Raw genomic sequence first — 11,682 nt, forward strand, 5'->3', positions numbered from 1 at the left:
TTTAGGGATGATTCTGTGTATTACCCCCGTCATCCCCCCAGCCACTGCCTTTGGTGGAAGCATTTCAATAAGTGCCCTCTATATCTGAGAACACGAGTGATTTAATTATGGGAGAGTCGGGTTTAGAGAGGTGGAGACTGCATGTGATGGGGCTGAAAAGCAGAGGACGAAAGGATTCTAGGATTTACTTTTTTAGCTCATTGAGTCAGCAGGTGTTTGTATGCCTACACCATGGTCATGGTACTGCAGGGTTACAAAGACGAATTTAAGTTTGAATTCCTTCCCTCCCGTGTTTACGGTTTAGTAGAGACCTGAGATGGTATACAAAGTGCTATTCTTCCATAGAGTCATCTACACATATACTTTTTATAGCCTTTGTTTATGTGCACTGCCTTAGGTATGGTACATGACACAAAGATGAGAATGGTCCTGGTCTCAAGAAGCAGACAGTTTAGTGATGGAGTTAAGATACGCATACACGTGTCTATATTGCAAGGTGGAATGTGGATGTTCCATCAAGAAAATCTGGGCAGAGGGCTGTGGATGTTTGAGGGTAAGAGGGGAGGATGATGGAAGGCTTCATGGGCACGGGAGGCATGTGAACGTGGCCTTGAAGGACGCATAGAGTTGGGTAAATAGAGAAGGGGGAAGGGATTCTAGATAGAAGGATTAGTAGGAGCAAAGGCAGAGAAGCAGGGAAGCTTAGGGTGCTTTTCAGAAACAAGGTGGTAAGTTCCTCTGGCAAAAGCCTAAGGAAGTAAAAAGCAATAGTCAGAAATACTGGTGTTCTAGAATTCTTTAGTTGCAGGCAATAGAAACCACCTTGAAGTACTCTGAGCAATAAAAATGCTGCTTTATAAGGACTTAGGGGCAGGGCCACTGCACTGGCACAACTCCAGGTTGTGAATGGTACTCTCTGGAGTTGTGCCTCAGGTAGGATGTCCCGTGGAACCTGAGGGCAGGGTGCAGCTGGCCCCCTAGGAGGACTGGAATGGGAGGGGTTTCAGCTCTTGCTGCAGATAAGTTTCTTTCTGTCTCAGGCAACAAGGTAGATAGTGAATAGATGGCCACCCCACAATTTCTGCATATATATCTCTTTATCTGTTACTTTCAAGATACCAGATTGAACCAGAACCTTAATTCCAAATCCGGAGTCCTGGGTGAGAATTTGATCAGTGTAGTAGCTTGGTGTTTACCCTTGGTCACTGTGAGTGTGTAAGTACGTGTGTGTGCGTGTGTGTGTGTGTGTGTGCGCTCACATGTGAGATCACATGTGGCACTGACATGACTGATGAGGGTCTGCCATGATGGAGGGGGTGGCAGATAAGGGTATTACTGTTAGCTGAAGCTAAGTTCCCCAAAGAGGTCCACCCTAGCTGACCTCCTTTCTGCCCCTTCTCCAACGGTGGCAAACCATATGGTCGTGACAATATCAGGCCAGTGTTAACCTGGGGACAGCATCAAGATTGGACCCCTGCTTGGAGGCACAGGAGACTTCCTGGCCTCAGAAGCAAATGAAGGGCTGAAATGAATAACCAAAGGGATTGGATGATTTGAGGCGACAGCATGACATTCAGGATATTTTGATGTTTAGAACAGAGTTTCCCAAACCGTATTCTACAGCATTCCTGTTGTGTTTTGTAAGGTGTTCTGCAAAAAATGTAGTCAGGGGTCAAGAACATAGTGAAATGAGCGGAACAGTTCCTTTTTTTTTTATTGTGGTAAAAAAACTTAACATTTAACCATTTTTCACACCACTGTACAATGCATCAGTGTTAACTGTGTGCACATAATTGTACAGCAGATCTCTAGAACTTTTTCGTCTTACAAACCTGAAACTACAGCCACTGAACACCTCTCCCTGTCCCCGCCGACTTCCATCCTACTTTCTAAGAATTTGACCACCTTAGGTGCCTCATCTAAGTGGAATCATGCAGTATTGTCTTTTGGTAACTGGCTTAATTTCACTTAGTGTAATGTCCTCAAGGTTCATCCATGTTGTAGCTTATGACGGGATTTCCTCTTTTATAAGGCTAAATAATAATCCATTGTATGCACATACTACATTTTCTTTATTCATTTGTGTATGAACATTCAGGTTGCTTCCACCTCTTGGCTCTTGTGAATAATGCTGCACTGAACATGGATCTGTAAATGTCTCTTTGAGATCTTGTTCAATTCTTTTGGATATATACCTGAAGTGGGATTGCTGGATCCTATAGTAATTCTATTTTTAATTTTTTCAGGAACCTCCATACTGTTGCCCATGGTGGCCATGCCATTTTACATTTACCCCAACAGCGCGCAAGAATTCCAATTTCTTTACATCCTTGCCGGCACTTGTTATTTCTTTTTTTTGGTGGTGGTGTCCTAGTGGATATGAGGTAATATGTCGTGGTTTTGACTCATATTTCCCTGGTGATTAGTGATGTTGAGCATCCTTTCATGTGCTTGTTGGCCATTTGTGTATCTTCTTTGGAGAAGTGTCTATTCAAGTCCTTTGCCCATTTGAACAGTTTCTTAACTGTAGGATTCCTCAGGGCCTTTAATATATGAGTGTGTACTGTACAACTCTAAGGAACAGATGAAGTATTCAGCACTTTTCAGATTTAAATGTCCATGGAATTTCCATAGTCATCTCAGGAGTGGGGTAGGGACTCTGTTCCATGGAATTTCTTAGTCTGTTGACCTTCAGTAGCACTTTTTGTACCACAGTGGGTTTGAACTTGCTCCTTGAAGACGTGAGAGGAAGCGGAGGTGTAAAGAGGAGAGGCCCCTGAAGATGAGGGTTTGGCAAGTAGAAGTGGTTGAAGGGGTGAAGGGGGAGGTGGGAGAACAATGTGTAAGTGTAGGAGAAGCAGCAGATCAGGCCAGAAGGGGGCTGTTGGCACGTGAGAAAGCCGAGGTGGCCCTGTACTGTAGACGGGGGGAGGTAAGGAGAGACTGGTGGGGTTTAGGGTGGGGCTTTGGTAACAGAATTCTTCCATTCACCTCTGTTCTCTAGATGAACAAGATTCACCAGCTTCATAGGAACCAAAGTTTCATCTTGACTAAGGGCTGGATGAGTAGGTAGGGTAGCCAACATAGCTTGGGCCTGAGGAGGTGTAAGTAGCAGAGGAACTGGGCATCCCACCATTTAAGAAGGGCAGACCTTGTCCTTGTCCTCAAGGAGCTCCTTTTTTCTTCTCCTGCCTGGGTGCCTCTGATGGGCTCTTCCTTGCCTCCTGTCAGGCCCAGGCTTCAGCCTTTGGACTTGGGCCTCCTGTCACATGGATTCTCTGCTGGATTCAGCAGTGGTGTTTTTCATTCTCTGCCTTTCAGCTGATTGGATGCAGCCCATGTGTATCTGTGAGGGCGATCTTTATTGGGTCTACCAATTCAAATGTTAATCTTTTCCAGAAACAACCTCGCAGACACACCGAGAAATAATGTTTTACCAGCTGGCTATCTGGGAATCCCTTAGCAAGTCAAGTTGACACATAACCTTAACCCTCATAGCACTAGCACACTGTTTTCCGAAACTGGGTCTCTCCTTTGAAAGGGTCTCACAGGCTGTTGTGGAGCAGCAGCCAAACTCCTACTAGTTCTGCTTTATTTATGAACCTTCACCTCTAGGTGAGGCCTCATCGTATGGAAAGATTTGACCTGTGAGTATTACTTGCAGTAACCTTTGAAGGTTTCCAGTTAAGGGTGTGCTGGAAGCTTTGTAGTGTTGGTATTTAGGTTTCAGTTTTCTTTTGCCTGGAGTTAGGATAAAATCTGTGTTTACTGGTAGGGGACGTTCTTGTAGCCAAGCCAAGTTTATCTTGATGTTCTTGGTCCTGGGTGCTGTTCCTGAGCCAACTTTTTTTGGTATCATAATGCTGGTTTTTGGTCTAATACCCTGATTGATGTTTTAAAATTCTGTCTTTGACATTAGGTGTGACCTAATAGACCCAAAGCAATTTCCTATTCAGCTTTGGGAATGGCAGCGACTCTGGCCAAACCCCAGTGATGTTCCAGGCTTTCCCTCAGTGTTTCACCTCCTGCTAATGGATCTGGAATATCAGAATTGGATGGCTCCTCCCTAAATGAGGAAGTTGAAGCTCTAATCCTGGAAAAATGTGTTTTCCAGCAACATCCTGAAAACACAAAAAATTAAGCTTGCTTGATATGAGCTGGCGGCACTTTTATTGCAGAAGTGTCTATTTGTTTAGGCTTCACAAACATATTTTTGTACTCTTGCTGTCCTCTTCTCTCTCACTTCCCTCCCCACTACCCCCCCCCCCCCATTTTTCTTTTATAATCTTTGGTTATCATTTCTATTGCTGTAGCTTAGCCATCTGCCTTACAAGGCAGGGGAAGTTGTGTTTTGCTTGTCTGGTACATATTTCCTGACTACCATATCAGGGCTAAGTATTGGGACAAATGTAAAAGGCAAGCAGTTAGCATACAGGTAAGCGTATGGGCTCTAGAAACTGTCTGGGTTCAGGTGGCAGATTTGCCACTTAACTAGCTGCTTGACCTCAAGTAAGTTACCTCAAACTCCTAAGTGTCAGGTAAACTCTGCGTCTCAGTTTCCCCACCAGCAAAAATGGGACAGTGACATATCTATCTCTTAGGGCTGTTGTTAGGATCAAATGAGTTAATAGATATAAATGCTTAAAGCATGTCTGTCACCTAATAAGTCTCATTATATTAGCTGCTATTTCTGTTGTTGTTATTATTACTATTATAGAAATGAATGAGGGAAAATATTCCCTTAAAGAGGTTAAAGAGTAGATAGCCCCAGTCACAAATCTAACACAAAATGTGACTAGTAAATGTCATAGGAAAGAACTTAATCAGCACTGTCCAGTAGAAGTATATGAGGCACATATGTAGTTTTAACTATTCTAATAGCCATAGTAAAAAAAAAGTAAAAAGAAACAGTGAAATTATTTTTAATAATACATTTTATTTACCCCGGTATGTCCAAAATATTATCATTTCATCACATCATCAGTATAAAAAATCATTAGTGAGATAGTTTACATTTCTTTTTTTATACTGAGTCTTCAATTCCGGTATGTATTTCATTACAAAACATCTCAACTTGAATGTGGAATGTTTGTTGGAAATATTTGATCTGTATTTAGATTTCATAAAATTTACAGTTGAAAAAGTGGCCTTACATACCAAAGTTGTTCTAAACATACTTAAAAAGTTTTGTAATATCTGAGCCTTGAGCATCAGTTTTAAAATTTATATTTAAATTAGTTGAAATAAAATCAGACATTTAGTTTCTCAGTCACATTAGCCACATTTCAAGTGCTTGGTAGCTACATGTGTCTGGTGGCTACTCTAATGCTAAGCACAGATTTAAAGTGTGGACTGAACTCATAGGTGAGAGGGAATATTTTAAGCTGGCAGGGTCAAGGAAGGCTTCATGATGGAAATACATTTAAATTGGAATGTGAACAGATAGAATTTGGGTGCTTGTAGGTAGAGAGGTGCAAGAAATACCATGGGCAAATCCATGGAAGTAGGAGAACATGAATAATGATAACCCTAAAGAAGAAAGAATAATAGGGTCTGGTCAAGGCCACTCAGGAGCCACCAGAGTCAGGAGTTTAGGTTTCTGTTACACAGTAGGGACCCACTGAAGGTCTTTGAATAAGAGAGTGACACGATCAATCAACGGGAGCAGTGTTCAGTGTGGATTGGAGAAGGGAGACACTGGGAACTGAGAAGCCTGTTCCGAGGCCAGTGCAGGATCCCAGCGTCGGGGTACAGAGGGCCTGGACTTGGGTGCTGGTCTTAGGAGCAGAGAAGAAGGGAAGGATTTGGAGGAGAAGCGGTAGATAGATTGAGCGAGGACCTTGCAGGCAGATGACCGAGGGAACTGGGAAGTTTGGAAGCTGAGAGGGTTTGTGTTGCCATCCAAAGAAAGAAATGAGAAGCCCCACGTTCCTTGTTTCAGGTCCTGTGGAGAGGAGGGCCCTCGTTGGGATGACTGTTAAGTGGGACTCTGGGTCCTTGCCAGGACTGTGAGGACAGGAAGTGCTGGCTTTGTGTGTGACCTGCCGCAGGAGCCTCCTCAGTAATAGAGAGGCTGCTGTGCTCTGGGGCTCTTGTTCCTGTTTCATTTCAGGCTAGATTCAGTGTTGATGGAATTTCTCCTACGGTTGGGGAGGGGGAGGGTGTTAGAGAAATGAAGAGGAGTCTTGAATCTGTCCTTTGTGTACTTTCCAAAGCACAAATACACACACCCACACACTGTTGCATGTTGGAGACAACACGCACCCTGAATATGTAATTGTGCAAGGACTTGGCACTCCAGGGGTCTGCTCCTCTCTGCCCTTTTCGACTCTAAGGTTTTTTTCTTTTAAACTCAGAACAATGGTTGTAGTATTAATGAGTTTGGGCCCGGGGGGACTTTTGCAGCGAAGAAGTGTCCATTCTCTCTTGTAATCTGGGTGTTTTCTTGTACCTTCTAAGGCAAATGTTGGGATTTGCGGGCACGACTGGCTCCAAACCAGGGGAATCATTGGCTGGGGCCAGAACTGCGCTGGCCCCACCTTTGAGAATTCCGAACTCTTCATCCTCCCCTTCTGTGAGGCCCCTCGTCTGCTTTTGGGCTCGGCTTAGTCCACAGATCCCATCCTTGTGGGGGTGGCTTTGCTACCTTGAGCTTTTGGCTGTGTTTATGGTTCCTCCTTCTGGAAGACATGACTCCGATTTTCCGAAACTCTTTTTGATTCTACTCCCATTCCTCCAGGAGCTGGCTTCCTGTTTGTATTTCTTAAATAGGCTTTCTCCTGGGGTGGAGGTAGTGATTTTTATCCCGGAGTGATTTTATTCACCGTATTAATTAGAGTAACACTAGCTGTGGTAACACATCTCAAAGTTTCAGTGACTCTGTATTGCAGAGCCTTATTTCTTGTTCATGTAGCAGTCCAGAGTGGGTGTTCCTGGTTGGTGGGTGACTTTCTTCCACTAGGAAGAAGAGTGATTCAGGGATCCAGGCACTTTCCATCATGTGATGCCACCATTCCAGCTGGAGGAAGGGAAGGAGTATGGAGAGGGTGCGTCCATCTTTAACTGCCCTGACTCAGATATCACTTCCCACCCTCTTTCCGTTGGTGAGAACTAGTCATGTGATCCTGCCTAGATGCAAGGGGGCCTGGGAAATGAAGTCCTGGATGGGAAACCAACCGCTCTTCAGTGACTTTACAGTAAGGAAAGGGCGTGAATCTTTGGGCAGCTATCCATTTTTCCCACGTACCTTGACTTGGTTTCATTTAAGAGACAAGAAAGCCAGTAAGTGGGGGAGCCAGGCTTGAACATAGGTTTGATTCCTGCATGTAGGAGACATCTGTTATGTGGTTGATGAAGGTAGAGGTGAATGGGGGGCAGTTGCTTGGCAGTGTGGCAAAGGCATGGGCTTTTGAAAGTCAGACCTGAGATCAGATCTCGGCTCTGCCACTTAGAGCAGTGGTGTCTTGGTTCGGGCGGGGTGGGGGGGGGGTGGTAAGTAAGTAATTTACTTCTCTGAGCTGCTGATTCTTCTTCTTCTTTTTTTTCTTTAAATCTGTAAATGGGAAGGATGCTACCTTCCAGAGCTGCTGTTGGGGTTAGAATTAGGGGAAATGAAGATAGTTATTGGCAAGTAGTCAGGCTTAGCCAGTATTATTTGTTATCATCACCCAAGGTGGGGAGCATGGATGAATGCCATTGTGGATGGTTTGGTAAAATCCAGAGGTGTGGGAGATCTCTGAAAGCCGGCTGGGTCAGAAAGCGTTGTGGAAGAGGGCATGTTTGAGCTGGATTGTGAGACATGGCTGAGGCTTTTTTTTTTTTTTCTGTGGTTTACTGATATGCTTTATTTGGCTGTGTGTTATTTAAATTGTTTGAATTAGGTGCCAACGTTTAAAAATTGAGTGATCTCTCATGAACATACATATATTTAGCTTTTCCTGAAATACTGAAGGTTGGCAACACTTGGTTCATATTCCAGCATGACAGGAATCAGAGCTGAGTGGGAACTGCTCTCTCTAGAAGAGACAGCCTCTTGTCCTGCTTTACTCATTTCGTTTACCTGCCTGTACCCTAGGGCTTTTGAGTTTGAAACCCCAGTTGTAATCCCTTCTGGCCTTTCTCCTGTTGGATAAAGCATTAGTTTCCTGTTGCTGCTGTGACGAACTTAGTGGCTTACAACAACACAAATTTATTATCTTACAGTTCTGGAGGGCTGGAGTCTGCAGTGGTCAGCAGGGCTAAAGTGACTTCTGGAGGCTCTGGGGAGAATCCATTTCCTTGTCTTTTCCGGTTTCTAGAGGGCACCTGCATTTCTTGGCTTGTAGCCCTTTCTCTGTCTTCAAAGAGGTGGCTAAGGTCTTAACTATGGAGAAAGGTTCATCTCTCCTCCTGCTCTTCCTTTATTCTGCAAGTATTGGTTGCGGGCCTAGTGTGTGTCACCTGTGCCCTGTACAGGGACAGTGACAAACAAGACAGACAAACACCCTGATCTCATGGGACTTACATTCTGGGGGGCAGGACAATAACAGTGTAAAAGAGTCATTAAGAAGAGAAACATCTAGAAAAATGTACTGTACAGAGAGGTAGAAGAGGCTGAGTGGCTACTGTAGCTGGATAGTCTAGGCAAGCCTTTCTGGGGAGGTGACATCTGACCTGAAATATAATGATGGGAAGGAGCCTGCCATACCTTGACCAGAGGGAGACTTTTATAGGCACAGGAAAGCATGTGCAAAGGCCTTTAAGCAGGAATGAGATTGGCAAGCGCAAGGAGCAGAAAGCAGGCGGTGTGGCTGGAGCACTGTGAGTGGGAGGACTGTGGGCGGAGAGCAGGGCCGGACCAAGCTATGCCTTGGGGACTGGCCTGGGGTTTGGATTTTATCCTAAGTGTGATGGGAAGTCATTGGAGGATTTTAAGCGGGATGCTAACATGACACATACACATTTTGAAAAGCTCCCTCTGAGTGTGTGTGAAGAGTGGATTGTAGGGACAGTGGTCCAGGTAGAGATGAGGGAGGCTTGGACAGGGACATATTAGAGATGGAGATAAATGGACAGTTTTGGAGAAAAAAGCCAACGGCTGTGTTTCTTTGCGGCTTTTTCCTAGTATGCTAAGGCTTTGGCTTATTTTAGGCCTTTTGCTGTTCTCTAGGGAGAATGTTCCCGGGCTTTGCCAGCTTCATGGCTGGGGGAAGAGTGGGAGGCCCGGGCCCAGTGCTTGTCTGGGCTCTGCTTGGCCTGTTGGTGTGGAGGTGACAGCTTTGGTCAGTGATGTCTTTCTGGCGTGTTGACCACTTAGGTCATGTCTAGACATTCTTGCTCCACCCTCATCTCGATCCCAAACCAAACACATCCACCTGCTGTTAATTCCTTCTCCCTTTGGAGAAACTCTTCTCCTGCCTTTGCTGAGAGGCAGCTCCAGGTAACCCCTGGGGGGACGTGAGCCTCCGCCCGGGCTTCCCCAGGTAGGGGTGGGGCACTCCTCGAGAGCTGTGTCCCTGTGTGCCAGAGCCCAGCCAGGCCGAGCCCCTCACCTGCCTCCTCACTGTGCGTCGGGTGGGAGAGCACCCAGCCAGGCGGACCTCCTTGTTGGTCGAGAGTGCCCCCTCTGTATTTTCCTTGTTGTGTACTCTGAGTTTTAGCACAAGGTTTTTTTTGTTAACTGAGTTTTCCCAGCCTCTTAGCTGCTTTTTCACCCCTCAGGAGGAAGAGATTAATATTGTCTCTTCTGTTGCATATACGCAGCACTCCCAGGTTTCTGGTGAGTTGTTTTGAACATTCACTTACTGTTCCTCACAACAGAACTAGGAGAAGGGTAGGAACAGACTCTCCCATTTTGGCCTTTTTTTTTTCAGTCTTGCACTCACTAATTCCTGGGTCAGTAAACAAAGGAGGGCTCTGCAGTTCACAAATGATGCCGGAGGCCACTTCCTTTTATGTCCTTAGTGCTGTCTGGTCAATGTTCCCTTGTGTTTTCGGGATCAAACATTTGCTTGCCATTGCATTCAGCAATCTGAAATGACCCGTTGTAGAAATGAGGAACTGAGGCTGAAAGAGGTGAGGAGACTCGTTGCAGACCACATAGCTGGGCCTGCTAGAGGGCAGGTGCGACCCAGAGCTCTCAGAGCCCCTTCATCCTGCCATCATGATTCTTTCTGCTGACCCTTCCAGCACCTCTGTGGGTCATGGTCTTGTGACTGGTCTGAGGCTGCGATTGTGGCTGCCTTGGTGAAAGGGGCAGCTCTCATCCACGCGGCAGGACTAGAACCTGGGAGCCGTTTTCCCCTACATCATGTTGACTGTCCCAAAATGCCTTGGGGTCCAGCCAGCAGCCCCCTTCTCTATCCTAAGCATTCTTAACCCTGCCAAGTCCTTTAGCTCAGGAAAAACCTGCTAACAGGAGAAGGAGCAGTGGCTCTGGTCTCGAGTAGACCAGATCCTGGCCCTGCTATTGACGTGTTGGTTACTTAAAGATTCTGTGTTTGAACCTCAGTTTTCTCATTTGCTATTGGTCTTATCCTGGAGAGTTATTTTGAGGATGGGATGCGATGTGTTTTATGGGGGCAGCGTGGCATAGGGCTTCAGAGTTGAGGCTCTGAAACCGCCCAGGTTCAAGTCCTGCCTCTGCTACTTATTAGCTATGTGACTTTGGACAAGTTACTTGACTCTCTGTGCCTCACTGGCTATTACCAGAAGTTACACAATGTGGCCTCGTACCCTTTCCCCAGGAATGGGAACCTCTTACCTTCTTAGCCCTAATCCCATTCCATTCAGAGGCAAGGGATTATCGGCTGGGAAGGACCTGGATTTGAACATGATGTTTTATTTTGCTGAAGCCTCCTGGGTTAGAGGAAGCATTTCCCTTTGTTCCCTAACAGGAAGGGACAGGGTCTGCGTGGGAGAGATTGGTGACACTGCCTTGGATGGAGGATACAAACAGGAAGTTCAGAAATAAGCTGATATCTAAAGAGACTTAAGTTAGAGAATTATTGGCACATAAAACAGAAATTCGGGCTTTTGAGAAAAATAACAGATACCTAAATGTCAGTGGCAAGGAAGGGAGAAGGCTATTGGTTTGTTTTTTGAGTAAGATCTCAGTGAGGAAAGAGCAGTTTTGATCTGTTTCTCTTGACTTGCTTTGTTCTCCAGATGAAAAAATTGAGGTTAAAGGGAACAGCCCTTTAGCCCGTAATTAATTAGGGTCTTCTGTAGTGTGCACTAATTAAAAAAAAAATGTTCAGCTTGCCTTTTCAGCTAGATTGGCAGTTCCTTGAAGGCAGGTGCCCAGCTTTTGCCAGCTTTGCAGCCCTGCTGGGCTGAGCAGGAGTCGCATGTGACTGATCAAGGTCCAATTCCTTGTCCTTTTTGTTTTCCAGAGTGAGTACATTGCTCCCTGTGACTGTCGGCGGGCCTTTGTCTCTGGATTTGATGGCTCTGCAGGTGAGTTTCTAAATTCTCTTTGTTCTTTTGGTACTTTTGTTTACCTCTCAAAAATAACTAGAACCGGTTTCAGCCTGTGATACAGAACCAAAAAACAAACAAAAAAAAAAGCAAACCAGACGTCCCCATTGAGCCTCTGCAGAGGGGATGTGGTCCCAGCATCCCCAGCTCCTAAGCTTACATTTTAGTGTCTCTTTTCTCTATGCCTTTGCTTTTCAAATCTTAAAAAATGTTACTTAAAAAATA

General features: G+C 45.3%; 1 protein-coding gene across 5 annotated transcripts in view; it reads left to right on the forward strand.

Moving 5' to 3' along the window:
• The window catches only part of XPNPEP1 (X-prolyl aminopeptidase 1), a 54,697-nt gene that overhangs the window by 13,251 nt on the left and 29,764 nt on the right, over window positions 1–11,682 (forward strand). For all 5 annotated transcript variants that reach the window (XM_019939962.3, XM_073793981.1, XM_019939961.3 and 2 more), the window contains one exon: window positions 11,373–11,436. In XM_019939962.3, coding sequence (XP_019795521.2) covers window positions 11,373–11,436 — 64 coding nt within the window. The remainder of the gene's footprint in view (window positions 1–11,372; window positions 11,437–11,682) is intronic.

The sequence above is a fragment of the Tursiops truncatus genome, chromosome 16 (assembly GCF_011762595.2).
Source record: "Tursiops truncatus isolate mTurTru1 chromosome 16, mTurTru1.mat.Y, whole genome shotgun sequence".
NCBI classification, from domain to species: domain Eukaryota; kingdom Metazoa; phylum Chordata; class Mammalia; order Artiodactyla; family Delphinidae; genus Tursiops; species Tursiops truncatus.